At 39.8% G+C, this 25,848-nt stretch overlaps 1 protein-coding gene across 1 annotated transcript in view; it reads right to left on the bottom strand.

The window, feature by feature from the left end:
• RUNX3 (RUNX family transcription factor 3) overlaps positions 1 to 25,848 on the bottom strand; it is a 179,002-nt gene that overhangs the window by 10,640 nt on the left and 142,514 nt on the right. The window contains exon 5 of the mRNA XM_089478557.1: positions 17,265 to 17,429. Within this exon, the coding sequence (XP_089334683.1) occupies positions 17,265 to 17,429 (165 nt within the window). The remainder of the gene's footprint in view (positions 1 to 17,264; positions 17,430 to 25,848) is intronic.

Raw genomic sequence — 25,848 nt, 5'->3', positions numbered from 1 at the left:
AGCATCTTGCAAAGGGTTCAGCAACAGCTAGTTATAACTACATAAGAGTTACAAACTTTTAAAAGTTGAAATGGCTACTAACAACAAGGAAGAGTCACTGCAGGTGTGGCACATGCAAGAAACAAATACTAGAGCTCCTGTTTTTAAACTCTGGGTGGTGCAATGGGATGGAGAAGCTGGCTAGCTGTGCATGTTGTGTGTCTTCAAGTCACAGGGCTTTCTTGGTAAGTTTCTTCAGAGGGATTTGCCATTGTCATTCTCTGAGGCTGAGAGATTGTGACTTGCCCAAGGTCATCCAATGGGCTTTAACGGCTGAATGGGGAATCGAACCCAGGTCTCCAGAGTCATAGTTCAATGCTCAAACCACTATAGCATGCCAGCTACTGTTAGGAAAAGAATTCTGGTTTTGATAGTCCTTCAAGCAAATCCATCAGATCAAGCACAGCAAATTGTAATGCTCAGAACATCCAAAGATAAGCAGGATGTGAGTCACTGTTAGAATGTCTCAGGCTTTTCTAAACTATTGTATACATTTACCCAGAAGACCATCAGTTACCATCATAACATAGATTAAGAAACCAAACACTTTTCTACTAAAGTATAACCAGGCGGTGACATAGGGCTTTATCATACAGGCAAAAAAGACAGGAGCATAGCGGGATGCTCTCATCAATATCGCACAATAACACAAAGATTACATAGGTAGATAAACAGATAGATAGATGATAGATAGCTGAAAAAGTGCACCGTACCTATTTTTAAAAGTACACAGGTGTTAGTTTATCAATAGTCAAATAATATTCAGATGTACATTTTTTTGTGGATTTTTCGGGCTGTGAGGCCATGTTCTAGAAGAGTTTATTCCTGATGTTTCAGCAGCTGTGGCTGGCATCTTCAGAGAATGGTGGCATGGAAGAGAGTGGGGTATATACACTGTTGGTTGAGAGGAAGCTATTTGCATGTTAATCTGTGTATAATAAAGGAATATACTCTTCTAAAACGTGGCCTCACAGCCCAAAAAAACCCGCAAAAAATTATGGATGCCGGCCGTGAAAGCCTTCAACTTCACAATATTCAGATGATTGTTTATGAAGATGTATAATATTCAGATGTATGTTTATCCAGAACACATTTTCCTGAAATACAAATTTTCCTTGCCCATGTTCAAGGCTGCTTCATAGATTTTATCCCAACTTTTGAAAAAAAATTCTGCTCAAAACAAGAAGGTTACTCATTCTTGGAATAAGAATTCACTCCCTGCATGCTGCAGCGTTGCTTTTGTTCTTTTGTTAATTAAATTTTGTGGGCGGGAAACCTGTCTGTTTTAATTTCTGTTGTACAGCACATAATGTTATATTTTAGGCATTTAAAATTACAAAGTGATAAGGACGAGGATAAAGCTGAGGCAGAGGAACGTCCTGGGAGGAAAGGACTACGTGTTTTCCCTTGTGCATTTTGAATCAGTTACATGAAGCCAGTCATCAAGGGCAACTCCAAAGGCGAGCATCTCAGATGCCTCAAGCAAACGCAGTCAGTTTAGGTGAACCACAGAGGCAAATGGTGCAGCTACTGCCAAGCAAGGCTACAGATATCTAGTGTGTTTGTGTATGTGTGTGTGTGTATTTTGTATGAGGGAGGGAGGGAGAAGGTTGAATGTTTGTATGCTCTCCCAGGAAAGCAAACTCTCTCCAAATAGAAAGCTAGGATATAATAAAAAAAGGTTCAGCTTAATTCTCTGAAGATGCCAGCCACAGATGCCAGCGAAACGTCAGGAATAAACTCTTCTAGAACATGGCTACATAGCTACAAAACCCCACAAAAAACGATGAATGCCAGCCATGAAAGCCTTCGACTTCACATTCTTTTGACTTTAAAAGAGCATGAAAGACCAGTCTCTTTCGGCAGGCTTATCCAGATGATTTTTAAACTGTGAATTTTAAATGATGAATTTTAAATGTGGACTCTTTTCATACATGCATATTTTATTTGTCCATTTAAACTCATGTGTATTGTAACGAATGTGTTTTAACTGATGTTGTTTGTTAATTGTTGTTGTTTCCCACCTTGATCCACAGGGAGAAGTGGATAAGAAATAAATTATCATTATCCATCCACCCAACATTCTATCCACATATATATATATATATATATATATATATATATATATATTACTTGTATATACTTTAATATGAACCTGCCATGGAAACATACAATTCTCCCTACAGCTATATGTGTGTGTGTGTGTGTGTGTGTGTGTGTGCATACTTGTATATACTTTAATATGAACCTACCACAGAAACACACAGTTATCCCTGCAGCTTGAATTGGTAAGTCCAGTCCAATACTTCAAAGCATGACACATACACATACACCCTTCTGTTGTTGATGATGCCGTTGTTGTATGCGTTCAATTCATTTCCAACCTATGACAATCCTAAGGTGAACGTATCACCTTCTTGTTCAGAGGGGGTGTGCTTTTGCCTTCCTCTAAGGCTGATAGAATGCGACTTGCTTACCCAGTGGGTTTCCATTGCCAAGTGGGGATTTGAACCCAGAGTCCTAGTTCAATTTCCAAACCACTAAACCATGCTGGCTCCTACTCTTCTGTTAGCTGTGTGTATTTAGAATTCAAAGAAGCCCTTTCATGTATTAAAAGGACATGTAAGAGTGGATGTCTTAGAACAGGACAGGTATCGCTTTCAGTCCCACATGGGAGAAAAGCCGAATATAAATAAAATAAATAAATAAACCTCACTGCTGAGGAGTTGGAGGGCTGTAAGGAGAAGCCCAATGTGCATATTTGTGTGTATATTCTGGGGTGAGTGCTGAGCCAATGAGGATTATGCAGAGCTTGGAATATGCTACATGTCCAGGCAGCCATCCTCTCTCAGAGATTCTGGGATGTATGAACCAAAAAACGAACTTTTCAGAGTCCATAGATTATCATAGTATATCACAAGCGTTGTTTGCTTTTTGGGCCCTTACAGCTCTTATCCCACACAGATACCTATACCAACAGTTAATTATAAATGATATACTTTGTTTATCTATTATTATTTATCATGAACTGTACAATTTCTGAAAGTCAATTAACTTTGCTTTTCCCTTTGATTAATTTACTTCCCTTTCAAATCTTTTCTTCCGAATCGTTAAGTCAATTCTTTTCTTCTACATCAATAAATCACTAAATCTCTCTTAATCCCCCAGTTTTCTTCCCAGTATTGTAATACTGGAAGACAATCTTCTTTTAATCTGTCCATAGATTTATTGTTAACCATACAAGTCAACCTGTCCATTTCCTTTAATTCTTGTAGTTTAATTATCCATTCTTCCACCATTGGTGCCTCATTTTTCCCCCAGTTTTTTGCGATTACTATTCTTGCTGCTGTTATAAGATATAGCAGAAGTCTCCAATATTTCTTCTCATCTTCGTTTTTCAGGGACGATGTTATATTCAACAGGTAGAGCTCTGGATGCATACTATATTGTATCTTTAAGATTTTTGAAATATTTAAATGGACTTTTGTCCAATTTTTTTAATTTTTATGCAGTTCCACCACATATGGTATAAAGAACCAGAATTTTGATTGCAACGCCAACATTTATCCTCTGATAGTTTATATATTTTCTTCAGTTTCCTAGGAGTGAAGTACCATCTGTTCGCTATTTTCATATAATTCAATTTCAAATCTTGTGATGCTGTAAATATGTTGGTCTGTTTCCATGCTTTCTGCCATTCTTCATAAGATATCGGATGTCCTATATCTTGTGCCCATCGTACCATGCTCTCCTTTATGGTTTCAGTTTCCAGGTCCCTGTTTAGTAATATTTTGTAAATTTTGGATATTTTCTTCTTATCTTTCTTCCACCAAATTTCATCTAATTCTGTACCTTCTGTTTCTATTCCAGTATTCTTTAGATCTTCTTTAAATTTTCCTTTAATCTGTTCGTAAATAAACCAATTAAGTTGTTTCCCTTCTTTAGCTAATTCTTCTCTTTGTTTTAGTACTTTCTCTCCTTTAATATCCGTTTTTACTAGATCTTTATATGTCTGCCAATTTTGCTCTCCAGATAGCTTCTCAAAAAAAGCTTCTTGTGTAGAAGTCCAAATTGGAATTTTATTTTTTAAATTTTTATCCATGTCTTCATTAATGCTTTCCTTACCGGATGTGCGTTTTGTCCTCTCTCTGGCGATCATATGACGAGTAAGCATGCCAACCATGTTTAAGTCCATACCCTTCCCAGTTTAATATTTCGTTACTTTCCAATTTTATCCATTCCTGTATCCATGAGAGATTACAAGCCCATGTGTATAATTTTAAATCCAGCACAGCATATCTACCTCTTTCTTTAATACCCTTTAGCACTTCCTATTTAATTCTTGGTCTTCCTCTCTTCCAGATGAATTGTTTCATATCTTTTGTGCATTGTGTTATGAAATCTTCTTTGCACAGAATTGGGAGATTGGACAACAAAAATAATATTTTTGGAAGGTAAGACATCTTTATAAGTGAGATTCTTCCTGAAATTGAAAGATTAAGTTTGTTCCACTTTATTAGATCTTTTTGCAGCTCCTTCATACTTTTTTTAATAATTATTCTCGAAAAGATCTGAGTTATTATTGGTAAACCAGATGCCTAAATATTTGACTTTATTTGCTATTTTACAACCAATTTTTTAATCATTAATTCCTCTTCCTTTCCCCCCAAATTTTTAGTTAATATCCAAATTTTGTCTCTATTTTCATTCCTGCATATTCTCCAAATTCTTTAAATTCTCTCATTAGGTGTTCTGCTCCTGTAGAGAGATCCTCTGCTATTGCCACCATATCATCTGCAAAGGCTAGTAATTTCTTTTCTTGTCCCCTTATTTTGTTGCTTTTTATATCTTTATTATTCCTTATAGCATTTAGTAATATTTCTGTCACCATGATAAACAATAACGGAGACAAGGGGCAGCCTTGTCTTGTTCCTTGCTAATATTGAATTCCTTGGTCTTATTTCCATTGATTATTAATTGGGCAGCTTGATTTTTATAGATTATTATCTTTGAGGTTCATGAAGGGGCTCTGTGCACACATATTAATGCATGTGCCAGAGTCATATGTGACAAGATGTGGCCAAAAATGGTATCCATGGTAAAAGAGTATGGCTACCCAGCATGGCTGCATGGCCCTTTAATTTGTTCTTTCAAACTTTCATTTAAAGATAACTTATCAAGACCAGGGGTTTCAAAACTCAGAAATCCATAGCACTGAACCAAGGAAGTTAAAGTGATGTCAAACTGAATTATTTCTATAGTGCAAATGCAGCCAAGGAAGGCATGGTTACTCCATTAAATCTCCATCTCCATCCTTATCCCTCTATCTATCTATCTATCTATCTATCTATCTATCTATCTATCTATCCATCCATTCATCCATCCATCTGAACTTTCTCTGGTGCCTCAGATCAATTTGCCTGACATTACCAACTCACTCTGCTTCATGGTAGGGCCAGCCTTCATCATAAAGTGGAATTAAAAGGTTTTTAGCTGTTACTTTCTCTCACCTTTTTACTCCATCTGCATCTGGATCTGACAATGCTTTCCCCCTAACACACAGCTAAACTGTGAGCAAAATACAACGGTCAAATAATCTTCTTCTTCTTTTAAAATACACACAAAACCACAGATTTTTATGGCTTCACCTTTGAAAAATTTACTACAGCCCAACTTGTATTTCTAGATTTTTTTCTTTTTTGCTCCTGTATTTCTTTCTTGAGGGCTCCGGCAATTGGGAGGGCGAATATTTTGCTTGTCGGGCTGCCAATCAAAATATTTGAAGGAAATGTTTATTTTCTTCTTGAAATCGCACCAGCTGCTGCTTTAACTGAATAAGCCCATTTAGAAGTAAGAATTTAACCATTGTGAGAGCAAACCGAGCACCCGCACACTCCAAATATCTGACCCGATCTATCAACGGAAATGGCAGCACTTTGGATCAGGCAACTGGGAAGCGAGGAATGTGTGTTCAACCAGAGGTCATCATCATCCCACCTAGCGCAATGTTGTGCTCTTGTAGGACTGGCCATTGGGAGTTAGGAGTGGCAATGAAAAAAGACCCCAGTTTTGCAACTTGTGCTCTTTCCTTTTTCTTTTCTGTTTCTCATTGCACAGTTCCTCCTGCCTTTCTTAAAGTACTCCCCCCTTCTCTGTCTTAAGAGCTGAATGGTATACAAATTGGTTTTCAAGCTCCTCAGCAGCCCCTTTCCAGATCAAACAACCATTTGCCTCTATTTTTGTACCAGTCTTGAAAAATAAAATCGTTCTTGGCTTGAGTGAATCAATACCAAGGAGCAATGGCTCAAAGGAAACTAAATGTGCTGGGGCCTTCATAGGGTTGCCATATTCCAGTTCTCCCAAATCTGAGCAACCCGTTTGGCATAATATGCAAATTAATTCACATAATATGCAAATGACACACATTTAATTATGGCATTGCTTGCCTCTCTGATAGATTCAACCAGTGTGTTTCAGCCACAGAACTATTTATATAGTAAGCACTGATGTGGGAGAGCTGGTATACTGTAATGGTTAGAATGATGTACCTGGAACAGGGAGCACCCAGTTCAAAACACAAAACTTTCTTGGTGGCCTTTGGCCAGTTTCTACTTCTTGGTCAAATCAACTCTACAGGTTATTATTGTGGCAATAAGTGAAAAGAGGAAAGCCATGTAAAGTGGCCACGGATATTGCTGGTGCTATGAATGATTGGCCTGAATTTGCATGGGGTACTTCATTTTATGCCTTAATTTGTCCTCTTAAAAATTACATGCTATTGCCCTATTGCAAATTAGAATAAAAATATGATACACTGAGTAAATATGATACTATTGTACTATATCACTCCATCTGTTAAGCTATTCCTTTGTGGAAGGAAAAGAAATACTTATTTCAAAACAAATGTCACTACAGACATTATTTTGCCCATTTAATGCCACCCTGACATATTTCGTTTCGAACTGGCAATAAAAAAATATTTTCTATATCTACCAGCCCAATATTGCTTTTATAACTGCATTCCGTACTGCCATGTAATGCACACAGTAGCAATACAAATTATTTATTATGTATATTACATTGCGCATGTTATATAATGTATGCATGTTATTATACTCATAATAAATACAGATGCTATGCACATCTACTTAGGTTTAATTTTTATTTCAGACATGTATCTAAGCATGAGGTTCTAACCACTATACCACTGTAGTGGTAATCATGTGGCCGTCTGGAGACTGTTGGACTACAGCTCCCAGCTTTTCTCATCATTTGCTACACTGGCACGGGCTGCTGGGAACTACAGGAGCCAAGCAATTCCCCCAGCAATGCCCTCAGCTCCATGCTAGCAAAATAGGGGGTGGCAGCAATGGAAGCAGCCAAGCACTTGCTTAGTTTTAAGCAGTTGCATTTGGCTCCTTCCTTACAAAAGTGCAACTTAGTTTATGTGATCTGGCAGAATACCAGATCTGCACTGCAACCCTAAGCATGCTGGCTCGGTAATAAGTCCCAGTGAGCTCAAAAGGTCTTAATCCCTGGGAAAAAACATGTTTAGGATTGTTGCTCTTAAAAATGTAACCATCCAAAGTTTATTAAGAAGTTTCTTTGAGCATAGAGATGCTCTTCAACTTTACATTTTAAAAAACAACAACCTCCAAATCTCTCAGAGTGAGTTTGGAGGGAAAAAAGTGGCAGAGGATTGGAGAAGCAGTGGGGTAAAATCTCTCTCATTTAACCAACTAGAAAAATCTCTAATTATTAGATTTTTATACTTTCCACTATGGAACACATTTACTATTCTGTGAAGTGGAAGAAATAGGAGAAGAGTGTGACACTCTTTGCATATACATAGAACCCACTGACTCACATACATGAGGACAGACACAAATGTAATGCATGCAAACACACACCAATTGCTCAAATCACTCTCCAGGGCACCTGCTTCTGCAGTCACCAAATCTGCCCTGTGACTGTGTCCCCATTGCCTCTCAGCTGCCTTCCAAGCTGGTGCAATTACTTTGCAGGAGTGTTCCTCTGCATTATTGATCCCATTTTAGGGAAATGGAAGGGGAACCTGAAATCCATTCATGAATGGAGAGAATGTGAGAGAGTCTGGAGTGCACAGCTCTAGGGCCACAGTAATTCAAAGGAGGTTCCTCCAAAGAAAGTTCCACTTTCCCGTGAATGAAAAGCAGCACTAGAATTTCTCTTTGTTCACCTGATAATGACAGGATTATGGCAACGTCATGCAACGTCATCTGATAATCGTAGCACACTAGCGCAATAGTGACGGGAGCATCCTGCTATGATTCTGTCACTTTTCCCCATGTAATAATCTCTGGAGAAGGCTAAATAGCTCACAAACCTACAAATCCTGAAATTTCATAGCATTGAGCCATGGCAGTTAATGTGGTGTCAAGCTGCATTAATCCTGCAGTGTGGCAGCAACCAGAGTAAATGGGAAAATTCACCCAGGAGATGTTGAGTTTCCATCTCAAGAAGGCTGTGGTGATACAGTCAGCCCTCTGTATCCATGGAGTCTTTATTTACAGATTCAACCATCCATGGGTTGAAAATATTCAAAAATAATATAAATTCCAAATGCAAACCTAGTTTCTGTCATTTTATATAGGGGACACCATTTTACTGTGGCATGGTGTTTAATGGGACTTAAGCATCCATGGGTTTTGGTATCCACAGCAGATTCTGGGGCTGAAGCCCAGTAGACACCAAGGGCCCATTGTACTTATTAACTGAAACACTGAAAGACAAGTGTGTTTCTTATCAAACAATGGGGCTGTAGCAACTTGTTTCTGAAAATATGAAAATTTAGAATCTGGACCAAGTAATGGTGCAAATGGATGTTGAGTAGAATGCCTAGAATCCAGATAAAATCCAACCCAACCAGGCGTAAGGCATCCATAGGCCTTCCACATCTCCAGTCTGAAACAATCCTAATGGGGGAAAACCCCAAACTCTGCAAAGATGTCCTCACTTCACATCATGGCCAATCCTGCCTTAGGCAGAATGAAGTGACTGCCTCAAGTAACAGATGCTGGGGGCCAAGGATGACACCTTCCAGACATTTCTTTCCTGAACTCTATTCCCCCTGATGGAGGACAGAACTGTGTGTGTGTCCTACAACTTGCCCTGGCCCTGCTAAATGAGGACTAGTCTTTTTTATATGTTTTGTATTTTTAACTTTGTTAGCCGCCCCGATTGTTCTCAGAGAGGCGGGATACAAATGCATTTTATTATTATTTTTTATTATTAGTCCATATGTAAATCTATTATGTGAATTGCTGTGGATTTTCGCACGTTTGAATCGACATTTGTCTTCATTTTCCAGCACAATTTTGCATTTATTCACCTTCCCTCTACTGAAAATACACAGCCATGTGAGTTCATGCAAAGCGATGGACAGTCACACATTTGATCCTTGTGGATACTCATTTTACCCAAAATCGTCATCTGGACCGATGTCTCATAAGGAAAGCAAAATCCACCATTTCTTGCCCCAAATGGAAATGTTTATGCTAAACCCAAAACATTCAACGAGGAGACAAATTGCACCTAGCTATTCGTACATTCCCAAGATACTGAATTACTTTTCCAAAATAGGCTATGATGATCGACAGTTTCAAATCTGCTTTAGAGCAATGGCTCCCCAGTTAGAGGACATATGGAGTCTTTAATTTCTCATACCAGAGTTGTGAAGGAAATGGAGATACAGCTTCAGCACCCTTTCAAAACTGTACATCGCAGGAGTCCTTAGGGAAAAGCTATAAATATCTAGCAAATTCCTCAGTAACAGGATTTCAACTGAATGCTAGGAGCACTTGGTCATCTTTGTTCCCAGCATTCCCCATCTGAAGAAGGCAGAAAGCAGAAAGTTTATCTAAACAGTTTTAACACAATCCCTTGCTTTCATTTGTTTATGTACATGCTCTGGGCTTGGAAGTAACTTATTACTAATAACAGGCTAGTTGTCAATACTTCCTCTTTGCAGGAACTAAGATACAACTTAAGTTACATTTACCAGCTTAACAATAGAAAACATCATTTCCTTTTGTGGTAAAATTATAACACAGTTTTTGTTACTTCATAGCTGTAGGATGTGTATATGTATCCACATTACTTTGGTGTGTTTTATGCCATAGGCATGCAGCTTGTAGCATTTGTATGCTTTTCTAAAAAATAAATATATAAACCTTTCTATTTTAGTTACTTTTGAATAATGAGAAAGAGTTACTTTTAAAATGGCAATTTAAATGATAACTAATTACATTAAATTAGTCATTGGAACTGTAACTGCAACAGATTACTTTAAAAGGAAAGTTCTGGCCTGTGCACATGCTTCTATGATTAGATTAAGACAAGCTTAATAAATTATGTTAACAGAATCATTATCAAAGTGTTCTTCTAATAGAATTTTCCCCAGATTATTTAAATGTATAAATAGATGCATTTATTTATTTATGCTGTCATAATCTGAGGCTGCAAACTGCATCATGTGCAAAAAGATGGCATTCACAGTATGTTCTGGATCACCTCAGAAAACAGCATTTTCTGTGTGGAAAATAACATTTCAGTGCAGAAATAGTAATTTCTGCACAGAAAATGTTGTTTTCAGTGCAAAACAACCGTGTGCGAATTTTGCTCCAAAAAAGTCTAGAATAGCGAATAACCTTTGAAAACAGCTTGGTTTTCACAGATTTTTGCACAGCGGGAAGACAATTGCTGAAATTACGTTTTGTTACCTCCAATAAGAAATTTAATAAAGAATTGCATGCCTAGTTTTTGCTCTAGTTAGGCTCTGAGAGCTTTTGTGGCAGAAGAGTGAGGTACAAATACTCAAATAAAATAAATCATCACGGTGATTCTAAGAGACGTATCCATGAGATCCTATTATTGACTGTCCTGCTTAGGTCTAGCAAACTCAAAGTTGTGGCTTCTTTTAGTTAATCAATCCATTTGTATTATATTATTTAAAACCTTTTCCTACTGTATTCCATTTTTCAAAGCTTTATTGTCTTTTCTAATGAGTCATGTTGTTCCATGACATATTGATAGTATGGAAAGCATCGGTGAAAAAGCAGGGCTACAGCTGGATATTAAGAAAACAAAAATAATGATCACAGATTATTCACATAATAATGACAATATCATGTTGTTAAAGATTTTCTGTACCTAAATCCAAGTGAAGACTATAGTCAGGAATTCAAAATTAGAGTTGGAAGAGCAGCTATGGAGGGACTAGGTAAGAACCTCAAGAAATTTCATTGAATACCAAGTCCAGATTATCCTTCTCACTGAATTTCTGATTTATATGCATGTGAAAGATGGACGGTAAAGAAAGCTGTCGAGAAAAAAATCCCAACTCATTCGAAATGTGGCACTGGAGAAGAGTTCTGTAGATCCAAAGAATGTCCAAATGAATAAATGCATCCAAGAGCATTTGAAGTCTCAATATTTATCATCCCACAATCTCTGTCTCACTACAGCAGAAAGTTATTACCATGGTGAGTTGATTTACAGATGGCTATAAATATATTTATAAATATATAAATATAAATAAAGGAATCAGATTCCATCTGATCTTGGGAGCTAAACCGTGTCAGTTCTGCTTACTACTTGGCTGGACAACCGTCACATAGCTGTAGATTATGTTTTGGAGGAAGGAACTGGCAATAACTATTTCTGAGTATTTCTTGCTCAAGAAAACCCTATGAAATTCATTGCATCTACATGAGAAATGAGGCGACTTGACAGTGCGCATGCGCGTACATATACACACGCATATACTGGTTGCAAGGCAACAGACCCATTGTCTCTGCACAGTATTGAGCAATATTCCCTGCTCTTTTGTTTCTAGATATTCAATTTGTTCCTTAGACTATTCTCTTCAGTGATTCCTGGCTTACTTTGGAACCTTCTTGACTTTTTTGTGGTCTGACCATGGATAGCCCTGTTTAAATATTTGAAGGGATGCCACATTGAGGAGGGAGCAAGCTTGTTTTCTGCTGCTCCAGAGAACAGGACCCAGAGGAATGGATGCAAGCTGCAAGAAAAGAGATTCCACCTCAACATTAGGAGGAACTTCCTGACAGTAAGGGCTGTTTGACAGTGAAACACACTCCTTCCTTGGAGTGTAGTGGAGTCTCCCTCCTTGGAGGTCTTTAAACAGAGGCTGGATGGCCATCTGTCAGGGATGCTTTGATTAGGATTTCCTGCATGGCAGGGGGTTGGACTGGATGGCCCTTGTGGTCTCTTCAACTCTATGAATCTATGGTTCTATGATTCTATGACTGCATTGGCTATGCTTTTTGTACTGACAGACCCTCTGTGTTTGATCCTTGGTGTTTCCAATGTCTGTTCCCTAGAATTACAGGTGCAGCTCTTAAGGGATTTGCTACCCTGAAAAGGGATGCAGAGGACCTTGGTGATGAGAAGACTGCAGGTTATAGCAAATAAGAGCAATAATACATGCAGCAGATTAGTGCCCTTTTTATTCATAAGGATTTTCCTCTATTTTGGCAATGTGTAACTGGCCAAGCCTTTTTGCCAAAGTTATCAGTCTCTCTATCTCTCTCATTAGAGTTTAGAAAAGTTTTCTTTTCTTTTCTTTCTTTTTCTTGACAAAGAGCCATGGGAGCTGTAGTCCAAAAAGTAACTTCCCAAGCTCATTCTCCAAGGCCTTGTCTAGCAATTGGGGCAATAGAGGGTCTCTCAAGAGGCCAAATTTGACTTTAGCATCACCTGATTTTTAAACCCTTATTCAAAGCACTGCATCATTTGACTATACCATCCTATCACAATTTATTTATTGCTTTTTAAACCTTAAGGTGGCCAAAGAGACTCACAACCATAACAGTATTTTAAAAACAAAAATGAAACATTATCGATATGACTTTTAAAAAGAGATCTTTGCAAAGGGTACAGGGTGAATCAAAAAGAATGGTGCAAAATAAATATTGTCAGACTAAAAATTTAACCAGTGTCAAAAGCTTGTCTTAACAAATAGTTTTCACCAGCTAGGGACAAAAGGATCAGCCCATTTTTGGTTAGTGTTCGTTTTATATACTCTCAGTTATAAATCCATTTGCCCTATGTTTGGTTAACACCCCACCCCTGAGAATTGTATATAAATTGCATGCATTTTCTCTAAAAATGCATCTACATATGTGTTTCACCTAAAATACAAACTGTTATACACAGTGTAGAGCCAAGAACTTCCCTATAAAATTTGGAGAAATGCATAATCTCAAGCATAGCTGCATTCTGTTCCATGCCAATTGGGGTTTGCTTAAAAATACAAACTAAGTGGGATTCTCCACATCTCTATTCACAAATCTGACCTTCCAAGCAAAAGATGTCCCAGTTTGTGCCTACTGACCCATCCACCATAGTTCAGAGATCTGGGGGAGCATGAAGAAGAGCAAACTCTGAACATCACAAAGCATCATATAATGCTATGGCTAATGGACAGAGATCACAGTGAATGAAATAGAAGTGAGGCAAACTATCTTGGCTCCATGCTTCCTTTGGAAGGGAAAAAAAAGCAACACACAGTACAGTCACTTCCCTTTCCTCTCACCCAGCTTCCTTTGGAAAACTGTTTTGCAGCTGTTCGACTTAACAGATTTTTTTTGTCATTAAGAAATGGTTATTTTAAGCATTGGGAAGAACTTTCAGTGGCTGAGGAAGGACCTTTTAAAAAACCCGGTTCAGGCAATCAATTTAGAACAAAACCACATGCAACAAATATGCTTCTTATTTTTCATTTCCCCACTGTCAGAACAGGCTGCCGATTTTTTAAATCCATTTCTTGCCACACGTTTCTCCAGTGCCAGTGCCAGCTCTTAATAGTTTGATTATTTTTTAGCCATTAATTTCTCCAGGGCCAGGATTGGGGTCTGGTTATTTGATTAATTTGTTTCCACTCATTTCACCAATGTTACTGACAACTCCTGATTTTTTCATTTATCTTTGTACACAGTTTGATGAATTGACCCTTTGGACTCTCAGTTTTCCCCAGCCTTTGGTTCAAGTCAAACAGGATTGTTTATAGAGACCAGAGGGGAAACAAATTAGTGGATTATTTGCTACCAGCCTGGGTTGCCATGTAAAGGCTGCCATGTAAAGGTTGGCAGCAATCTCCAGGTTGGTGATGGTTTGTTCCCCACAGCAAATGTAATTTCTACTGTTCAAAGGCACATCCACAACAAACAGTATCACCGCTTTAAGAGCCTAGAGGAGGCAGGCACGAGCTCTTGTGAAGATAGCATTTCACGTCTGGAGTCAGTTCAATTATTTCATCTCAGAGACTAAACCTTCCGGGCAAATGAGGGGTGGAAAAAGAGAAAGATTTGGCAGCTTCAAGAGAACACAAAGGTGCACCACACACCCCAAGAGATGGGAGAATTCAAACCAAAGACAGGTAGGATTGTCAAGTGCATTCCAATTTGCGGAGTCCTCTTACAGCCACATTTCCCTACAAGAACTTGGAAGAATAGTGTGAGGTCTTTGTGCCCTCCTTGTTAGGTCAGGACATTCTCCTCTTGCTCTAGCTTATAATAGAAAACATATTTTGACAAAATGGGCAGAACAGCCTGGCGATGAGCGCAGGAAGTTGGTTGTCGGTACACACCAGATTCTTGTGTTTGAATTTAAAAGTCAGGCAGTTGTGGTTATGGAAATTTATATGTACATGTTTGTTCTGGGATGAAGTCTCTGAGCCACAGGAATCATACAAGGTAGAGAGATTATCTGTTTTTTGGGAGTGGGGTGGGTTGATTTACCTCGATCACTTTTGTGTCCACCTCCAAGGAGCTTGGAGCAGCGTAAATTGGGTTCGGACCATTTTTATCCTCATGAAACCTTTGGCTAAGCAGGTAATTTGAGCTAAGCAGAGCTGTGTATTCTCCCATAATGAGATCAACACTGATTGTTTTAATTGTTTTGCATTTTAAGGAATCATGTACTGACTTGCATGACTTTAGAAAGCTTTTGTTTATTACTGAGAGAAGCATTATTAACACTTGGGTGTTGTTGTGTGCCTTCGAGTCATTTCCGACTTATGGTGACCCTAAGGCGAACCTATCACAAGGTTTTCTTGGCAAGATGTTTCTTCAGAGTGGGGTATGCCTTTGCCTTTCAGAAGCTGAGAGAGTGTGACTTGCCCAAGGTCACCTACTGGCTTCCATGGCCAAGAGGGGATTTCAACCCTGGTCTCCAAAGTCATAGGAGATTATCACAAGGGGGAAGGGATAGGGACGGGATCATTCCCCTGTCCTTATTCCGTCCACGACCTGAGTGAAAGTGATTGCGCAAATCACTTGCACACTTCAGCCAGCTGAAAAGCACTTTCGTCTGTTATGATATTAATGGGTTCTTCCATTAATACAAAAGACTGAAAGCGCTTTTCAGCCAGCTGCAGTGTGAAAGTGATTTGCACAATCACTCTCACTTGTGCTTCCCTGGTGGGTCAAATGTGGGTCATGTGTGAAAGTCCTTTCTGCAATCGGGTGGAAAGGACAGGACAAGGATAGGACAATGATGTCCTGTGATAATCTCCATAGTCTAAAGTTCAAACCACTACATCATGCTGGCTCTCTTACTAATGCTTATTTACACCTTTCTGGATCTCTTGAAGATCCAAACATGACTTTTTAGGGAATCATTTGATGGTTATAATATACATGCCATTACAAGAGTGACAGAGTACTTTTATTCGCATCAAGCAATGTATAAAATGCAAAATGCAAGCTTCTACATTACACAGAACTCTTCTTCCAAATGGATGAAATGATTTCAAGTTCCTTGACAGTTTTCATGTTGCTTAAAATGGATACATACTACTGAACAGTCCTAAGAAATGATCAGTCCATCTCTTCCAAAGTTCTGTCCTGATAGTAAGTTAATTTCACAATGTATCTGGTTATGCTTATTACAAAAATGTTGCAGTTCAAATGCCATCAACAACTTTTGCTGTCTAGATAGCAATTATGGGCTGGCAGACAGAGAGATGGAAAACACATAGTGAATGGGTACACACTAACACATATCTTCACATTCTCCTCCAATTACAGTAAATTATTTGGTGCCAGAAAAATTGGGGTTGACTGTAAAAAAGGGGACATTGGCTAGAATCCTATTGATAAACTTGTTCTGTGCATTCAAGTTGTTTCCAGCTTATGGCAACTCTAAGGTGACCTTATCAAAGGGCTTTCTTAGCAAGATTTGTTCACACTAGGTTTGCCTTTGCCTACTAGTGCATGGTGTGCCATGGTGAAGAAGGCAAATGGTGAAGAATGGGGCTTGCATAGATGAATTCAAGCCACCCATATAGACAAAGTGACTCCTCCATATACTATTGTGAAGCTTATCCAAATAGGAATGAGAGTTTAAAATGAATGAAGTAAAAATAACAACACTACCAGTAACACATTGCTTTGTGCAGTAAAAACATAATTGACTAGTAACATGATTACTCTGTGGGTGCATGTGTTGTACGATGATATGCCTAAAATGTTGCTTTTAGTGGGGGACATTTTAACATTAAGAGAAACTGTTAAAATGTAAATAAAAAGCACATGATTAGTAACGAATAACCTGAGACTTACAGTGGACCCTTGGCATTTGCTGGGTTTTGGTTCCAGGACTCTGGCCCCTGCATACCAAAATCTGAGGATGCTCAAATCCCATTAGATACAATGGCACAGTAAAACACCTGTCCCTTATATAACATGGCAAAACCAAAGTTTGCTTTTTTAGATTTTAAAAAAAAATATTTTCAGGCTATAGATGTTGAATCCATGGATGCAGAACCCTTGGATACAGAGGGCTGACTGTACTTTGCTAATAATGAATAATAAGAATTGAGTCAGGTTTTGCTTTTTTAAAAGTACATGTTGCTGTGTGCCTTCAAGTCGTTTCTGACTTATGGTGACACTAAGGCCCCTATCATGGGGTTTTCTTGGCAAGATTTGTTCAGAGGAGTTTGACCATTGCATCCCCTGAGGCTGAGAGCATGTAACTTCTGTAAGGTCACCCTGTGGGTTTCATGACTGACTGGGAGTCAAACCTTGGTCTCCAGAATCATAGCCCAACACTCAAACCACAAGCAACTTTTAAAAAAATAATGTGACTTGACAGTGAATCCTTGTCCAGCTCTAGATTTGGTGGAAGGGACCACAACCATCGGCAAAGGTACCAGGTCTTACCTTGGATCTGGCTTTGAGCTTGTGTTCCAAAGTGCCCAGGGGTGGTCAGGGTTCCTCGGGGGTTCGGGGTTGTGGGGTTGACTCTCATGGAGTGCCGCAGCCGCTCCAGTTCTCCAAAACGATCGGGGAAGGATTTTGCTTGCTCTTCCAGCTTTTGCCTGTGCCCTGAAACAGTAAGGGAAATAAATAAGAAAATAAATGCACCACTGCTTCTATTGAAAAAAAAAAAGCTCCTATTGCTAGTCATTTATTTCCAGTACATAGCTCACCAAAGCAGAGGAGGCTGGGGCCAGATGGGCAGTGTTCCCCATCAGGTGTAGTTGTTGATGGGCAACTCCTAGGCTTCCGTTTTCCCATCTTATGGTTCTAAACCAGCTTTGGAAAAGACAGTCATTGAGATGGAAAGCTATCATCTTAGCAAACTCAGGATACATAGCCCTTCTACTAAAATCAGGCCCAAGGAAACATGGGCAGCCCAGATGCCAACTGTTGTGCAAGGATGTTGGAAACCTTGCTCTTCTTCTGGGTGGGCAATTGTGGAAGGCTAGAGAAGACCTTGGAGGGCTTGAGCATCCACTGGAACCCCACTGCCAAAAAAGACCATTTCCCCCCTCCAAATACCTTTTTGGGGGTATGGGGGACATTTTCACCACATTTGTAGGCCATGTTTTTAAAACAGGGAGTGAGTAAAAAAGCACTTACTGTTCAATTCCTAGTTCAGCAAAAGTTTCTCTGGAGCCTAAATTGACCCAACTCTTGTCCCCCAACAAGGTGGAGGAGGCCTTTGGGAGCAATTTTTGAACAACCTTGATTCCAAAGGGCACAAGAGGGCACTCTGAACATGGGGAAAATGCCCTCCATAGTCCCTAGAGGGCACCTGGAGGACATTTATGAGTCTTGGTGACCCAGGAAGGAGGGTCTGCACTTTGCCCACCCTTGTTGCACCATATGAATAGTGGTACAGCAGTGGCACAGGGGCAAGTTTTGTAGTGGAAGTGTTCATCAGAGCTGCTCCTACAACCATACCTCAAAGAAGAGGGTTTTTTAAAATAAAAAAAGGGCAGGCATCTGCCTTGATTCATTTTAACAAGCCAGTTCTAGCAGTTTTAATTTCCAGCAGGCAGTTAAGAGCCAAGATAATGGCTCTTAATTGCCATTAATTCAAGAACAAGCCACTCCAAGATATTTTGCATTACAACAGGAACAGTTCACAACAATATGTATAGCTGGGAACATTTCATTTTCATCTCAGCAATAGTGTGGACTGCAACTCAGCTCAGAGGCAGGGGCGTTACTAGGGTGGTGCAAGGGCTGCGGACCACACCAGGTGACACCCTAAGGGGCTGATACTACTACTCCCCAAACATCTGCCTTTGGACAGAAATGGACTGTTGTTTGCCTGTGTCCCTGAAGAGTGGGATGAGGATCAGTAGGAAGAGAAAGGAGAGGCCCCAGGTTTTTTCTTGAATTAAATTAAATTTTTAAAATTCTCTTTAAAAGTTTCTTTAAAAATATCACATCTTACCAAATTTTCACTTTAACCACATGAAACAATGTATGTGTAAATACATGTAGGCTGCGCATGCAATATTGTAATTTACAAGTATAATTTTAATTTTGCTAGTTGTCAGAACTATTGCTGTTACAGTGGGACCTTGTTATCCGCTTGGGGTTTGGTTCCAGGATCCCTCATAGATAACAAAAGTCCCATTAAATATAATAGCATAGCAAGATGGTGCCCACTATATCAAATGGCAAAATCAAGGTTTGCTTTTTGGAATTCATATTTTTTTAATATTTTCAAACCATGGATGCTTGAATCCGTGTATAAAAAAAAAACTGTGGATGAGGAGGGCCAACTGTACATTCAGTGACATATGGGCTTTATGATTTATGAGTAACATTAGTACAAAAACCATTACTAAGGATTCTGTATGGTGCAATATAGGAGGTCAAGGGAGGGATAACACCATGAGTTACTGCACTGCGTGATGCCAACCCACTGCTCAAAGGGAAGAGGAAGGCTTGAAAGAATGGCACATGACATTATTGTCTTTGCTTATCAAAAAGCAACAGTGGTTTGGCGCTAGGAGTCCTGGCTCCATGCCACCATCATGCATGCATAGACTAGGTCTCCACTACTGTCCATCCATGACATGTGGGAGCAGACCTTAACTTTCTCCAAAGTTACCAACATTTTGGGGCTTATTTCTTTTGTGATTCCTCAACAGAGACAACCAAGCCCAAGGAATTCAATTTATATTTACATAATAATTTATATTATAAAATATCACAGGCGCCATCTCACATGATGATTATTCCATCCCCCCTCCTGTTTGTCTCTCCAGAATGTGGCAGATTTTGAGCTTCGGGAGAACAAAATGTACCTCCGACCCTCAACAAAGCGCTACTGACTTTGCTCCTTTCATGTCCAGCAGGGCGTTTTTAAACTTGGACAGATACTATTTTGCATTTGGACCCCCATGACATCACGATGTGAGCATGTTGGCTTCCCCTCCCTACAAATAAGAAGATCCATATCGCTACATCAAACGCATGAAATGTTTTCCATATGGAAGGATGGATGTGAATCTGATACTGCAGGCAGTAATAAAAAGCACGCTGGTAGTTTGGGGCATTTTGGCACGAGGCAGAGACATTGGAAATGCAGCATGGAAGACTGGAAATGTATCCCTTAAAGCAGGGGTGGGCAAAAGAGATCGCTGGGTGATTTGCAGTAGATTTCTGACTCTCAATTGTTTAACAAAATCAACATTAAAAAAAGAGCTCTCCTTTGCAAATGAGTTTGTTGGAAAAGTGCATGTAGAGGGAGAATGAAAAGGGGGTTTCTGTGCAAGAGGTCTTTTCAGCATGCTTTTGATGCTGATCAATTCCTGGGTTGAACATGTACTAAGAGGCACCCTATTCCTCAACTCTTAAGAGTACAGCTACATGTGTGAGCAACTAATCTGTATGTGGTTCTGGTGGCTAGACTTCAGGGATCTGGTAAACAAACAAACAATGAAGTAACTCTTGCATGTCTGAGGTTTGCTTTCCCCATGGAGAGGGAATGAAAAGCTAATCTTTTCAAAGATAAAACGGAGGCTAAGCTGGAACCCTCCCTACTGTCCTTCCACTGACAGAAAAATATATTTTCATTTAGGTAGGGCTATAACTAAAATTAGATAAGATCCTACAAAGTCAAGATATGCAGCTAAGCACTAAAGTTAGACTCCTCCATGTCAATGTATTGCCCACCACCATTTATGGAAGGGAGAGTTGGACAGTGAAGAAAGCCAATAAGAAGAAAATCAATTCATTTGAGATGAGGTGCTGGAAAGAGGAGACAAACAAATGAGACCTTGAACAGATCAAGCCTGAAATCTCCCTGGAAGCCAAGATGATCAAGTTGAGGCTGTCATATTTTGGCCACATCATGAGAAGACATGAGTCATTGGGAAAGATAATAATGCTAGGAAAGGGAGATGGCAGCAGAAAGAGACAAAGGCCACATGCCAGATGGATGGATTCGGTCAGGAAGGTCACAGATAAGAATTTGCAGGGGCTGAGCAGAGCAGTGGAGGACAGGGGGGGTTGGAGGGACCACAAAGTTGTCATGAATCAAGGTTGAGTCAAGGGCAGTTGACAACAATAACAACAACAACAACAACAACAAGGGCTTTAGCAATTGTCTAGCCACTGAGGAAGAACCCTTTGTCTGATGGATACTGTCCTTTTTATCGATGGGTTTTTTAATGGTTTTAAATTAAATTCACTTTTAATATTATAACTTCTTTTTCTTTGTTTGAGCCCTTCAGCTAAAAAAGGCTCCCACAAGAAATGTACAGTTGATTTGACAGTTCCTTGCCCTCAGGCATACAAGTCTAAATAGGAAATGACACACAAGGGGCTTTATTACACTTGGCTCTTCTAAAATAGCATTGTTTCTAAAAGGGCTATGCAATCGGGATTCCTCTCTTCCCTTTTGCACATGGAGCCTTTCCAGGATTGCAACCTTTGCTTGTTCTAAAAGCATATCATGCACAGGACTTGAGATTGCCCACCCAGTACCACACTGTACCTCCTCCAAGTCATTATCCCTGCCCCTTTTCCTGGTCTGACATTCATGCGTTCACACACACAAATCCCACCTCTGAAACATAAGTGAAAACAGTCTTATGTTTAAAAAGGCCTTTCTTCCCCTTGTGTGGGGGTGGGGGAGCCCTCAGATTTGGGATAAAGTGGCTGCTGGTTTTCATCTGCCAGCAATTAATCAGGTCTGATTCTCTGAGCAACACAACAAGGCAGAACAGGGCTAATGAAATGCAGGGGACCCTTGGTATCTGCTGGGTTTGGTTCCTGGACCCCCATGGATACCAAAATCCATGGATGCTCAAATGCCATTAAATACAACAGCATAGTAAAATACCACATAAATGCCGCAATCAAGGTTTGCTTTTTGGAATTTATATTATTTAAAAAATATATTTTCAAGCCATGAATGGTGGAATCTGTGGATAAAGAATCTGTGGACAATGGAGAGCTGACATTAAATGTTCTTTCCCCCCCAATTGTAAGGAGATTGTCACACTGGCAAAAAAGATGGGAGCATAGCGGTATGCCCCCATCAGTATCGCGCAACAACACGATGTTGCGTAACATCACAATTGTTCCACGATTGTCCCATGAATAAAATGACATTCTACCGCTGCTTTTTATTCATGGAAAATCCCTGTGGAAAATTTGCAGGTGCGTGCATGTGTGTTTGTGTGTGGGGGGGGGGGGGGGGGAAGAGAGAGAGAGAGAGACTCTGGAACTGGGCTGGTAAAGAAGGTGTGATGGAAGGACAGTGAGCAAAATGTTGCCTTCTTGGTTTCTCTGAGAAGTCCTAGTTTTTTTTTTGGGGGGGGGGTTTGTAGTTATTTGCCAAGAGGGGAAAAAGTTTGAAAGTGTTGCAGTTCCTTTGCCAATTGAAAGGAAATCAAATTGAAATGTGCACCCCTTCTCCTTCTCATTTGATCATGGGGCACCTAAGTCACACCCAAAGCTTGCCCATCGACCATTCCCTGACCACCCAAAATTGGCATAAAGCATAATTGAACTTTTGCACTGGGAACTGTAGCAGAACAATAATGGGAAAGGAGGTCATTAATGGCTGTTTTGTGTTACTAAAAAGAAAAACTTTCAAAATGGTCTCTCACAGGGAGAACAACAGAAGAGGAATGCCCAAACTACAAACCCCAGGATTTTGTAGGATAGAGCCTTGGCAGTTCAGGTGTTGTCAAACTGCATCAGTTCTGCAGTGCAGATACACACTTAGAGGCTATGCTAATCAAGGTAAGGCTATATTTTCTCCTGACTATTAGACTTACCTTTCCATCTTCCATCTCTTTGTTCTGCCTAGTTCCTTGCTGGTCAACCTTAAACACTTTCAGGAAATTTTCTAACTTGTGATTTTAGAAGACATCCAGTATAAATTTTATCTTCCTCAGATTTGGTTAATATGGGAAATAGAAGCCATTTATTGCCACAGAGCCCCCTGATTGGTTTTTCATAAGTATTTGGTCTCCTTGACATGTTGGATATCTGAAGGATATCCATCAGAAAATCCTGATGGTTGTAACTTTTCTTCAAACGCTCTTTTAACACTCAACTCTTTATCTGTTCAGTTTACAGGACGGGTGAGAATATCCAGCTGTCCAGAACTACAACTCTCACAATCGTTTATGCCATCTGGGGCTTTTGGGACAATTTGGAGTCCAAAATATTTGGAGTGGTAGGGATTCTGCTCTTCTGTTCTACAGTACCTCTGTTTAGAAGATGCTAGTGATGTAGACGTGAGTGGCTTGACTCAGACTCAAGTCAGACCGAAGTCACTTCAGTAACTCAACTTGGACTTTACTCAGCAATAAATGACACACTGATTTGACTTGACTCACGGCATATATATTTTTAGCAACAAATTTGCTGAGTGTCATTCACTTCGAGCAAAATCCCAGGGTAGGTTCACCTTATGGTTGGAAAGGTCTCGACCAGAAGTTGGAAACAACGTGAAGGCACACAACAAGGACAAATAAATTAAGGAGTGAGGATGCAGTCCTTCAACCCCAAGCAGTTACCCACCTGTGTTTTATACTATTGTGTAATTAGGAACAATGGATCTTGTAACTAATGTTTTAGTTACATTATATTTCTTGTATGTTTTATCTTTCAAGTCATGTGATTTCCTTGTAATAAACTTATTATTTAATAATTGCCCTACAGTTTCTATAGATTTAAACCTTCTGCACCTACCAATCCATTTATCTGAGATAGTAGTCCATTTAACTGAGATGTTGAGCATCCTCCAAACACCTAGTGGGCTAAGTAGAAGGTCCATATTGGGTTCTGACAAGGAATAAATATTTTGTGTGTGATGGCGAAGGAACGATTCTCAAGGTGTAAATCTAGCCAGCTGTTCCAAATCTACTTGGTTTCAGCATTTCCCTTCTTGTGGGTTTTTGAGAGGCAGTTGGCTGAACACTGCTAGACAGATCTGTGGTCTGATCCAGCAGGGACTTTCTTTTGCTCTGATTCATTCTCATGATCTAACAAGAGTATTCTCATGTTAATGTGATTCCAAAGAAAGAAAGAAAGAAAGAAAGAAAGAAAGAAAGAAAGAACAAATGTAAACTGTAGAAGACATCCTCTGTCTCCTCTCCATGAGCAAGTCTATCACAGAGAACCCATTATTCTCCTGTTTGAAGTTGGCTTGCTTACGCCATTTGGGAAGGGAAATTGGTCACACCAAAGTGTTCCTTTGGCTTCCTCTTGCTTTCTCAAGACACTGCTCCTACTGTTTTTTTCTCCTGGCCTGATAAAATGCATGGAAGAACAAATGAATGTATGTCACAAGCCCTCCTTGACTTTACATTTTTATCTAAAGGTCTACCGCTATATAAGCAGCAGGAGGGAAAGGACTTTCAAGGCAATACTGGTGGAGGGCAAGGAAGGAAGAACACAAGTTGATCATCTGCAGTTGTTTTTGTAAAAGTGATGAACTGGTCCACTCTGAAGAGAAGGTGTAGATATCTTTTACCTCCTATAATTTTCGAAATATCTTTTTTTTATTCACTTAGCTAACTTTTCCATTTGAGCCTCCAGCCATTTACTTGTCTTGCCAGGGAAGAGATATTATTACAGAATCACGGAGTTGGAAGAGATCACACAGGCCATCCAGGCCTTGCCATGCAGGAAGACACAATCAAAGCACTCCTTGACCATCTAGCCTCTGTTTAAAAACCTCCAAAGAAGCAGTCTCTGCCAGCTGAATTGTGATGCCCTTGAACTGTGACTGCCTTCAATCCAGGTGTCACCATCCATTGCTTCATGTCCCAGGCAGAGCATTCCAATGTTGAACAGCTCTTACTGTCAGGAAGTTCTTCCTAATGTTTAGTTGGAAATTCTTTGCCTGTAGCTTGAATCCATTGCTCTGGGTCCTACTCTGTGGAGCTACAGAAAACAAGCTTGCTCCATCCTCAATACGACATTTCTTCAAATATTTAAACATGGCTATCACTCCACCTCTTAATCTTCTCTTCTCCAGGCTAAACATACCCAGTCCCCTAAGCCACTCCTCGTAGGGCTTGATGGTTTCCAGATATTTCACCATTTTGGTTGGTCTCCTCTGTACATGCTCCATCTTGAATTGTGATTACCAGAAATGTTGAGATCTGACCAAAGCAGAATAGAGTGGGACTATTACTTCCCTTAAGCTAGACACTATACTCTTATTGATGCAGCCTAGAATTTCATTGGCTTTCTTAGCTGCCGCGTTACATTGCTGACTCATGTCCAGTTTGTGATCCACTATGACTCCTAGATCCCTTTTGTATATACTGCCTTCAATCCAGGTGTCACCCATCCTATATCTAGATCATAATAGAGTGGGGAATCTGTCCCACAGACCACCAATTCACCAGCTTTGAGGAAGTCAGATCATCTTGTTCCAGACAGCAGCATTCCTTGAGATGTTTTGCTCTTGAAACTGGAGGACTTGTGGGTCAGTTGGGAGGAAATTGCTTTGATTGGTTATTTGAATATAGATGTACCTGGTGAGGGTATGCGGAAAGATAAGAGCGTTGAAGAGAGAGGTAGATTTAATTAGTACTTGAAAGGCATGTTTCGACATGAGCCCCACTCCGCCTCTGCACAGATGTGAGCGTGCGTTCTGATGGACTAATCTTACCATGTAACACTCATTCTCACTTGGGAGAATCACAAATAAAATTAGCAACGGGAAGGGCCAATATCGAAATGAAGCTCCATGGCATGTACTGATCTGCAGATCTATCAGATGTAGCCAGCATCTTGGCAGAGTCCTTCTTTCACTTCAATTGTTTTCTGGAGATTACTTCTGATTTTACACAACGATAAGATTAATTCCCCAGCTGCACCTGTTGCACCTGGAATGCTTCGGAGCTGCTTTCGTTGCTTTCATTGGTTTGTCATGACCTCCCAGCAAGCCTTGCAGCAGAAGTAGAAAGGAGTTGCAAGTAGGAAGTAACCAACTTTTTCAACCATGGTCTTTGGCCCTTGTAATTAT

This window comes from Sceloporus occidentalis, unplaced genomic scaffold (genome assembly GCF_023333645.1).
Source record: "Sceloporus occidentalis isolate IW3139 unplaced genomic scaffold, rSceOcc1.0.p SCAF_13, whole genome shotgun sequence".
Lineage (NCBI taxonomy): Eukaryota > Metazoa > Chordata > Lepidosauria > Squamata > Phrynosomatidae > Sceloporus > Sceloporus occidentalis.
This window is presented reverse-complemented; position numbering and strand designations above follow the sequence as displayed.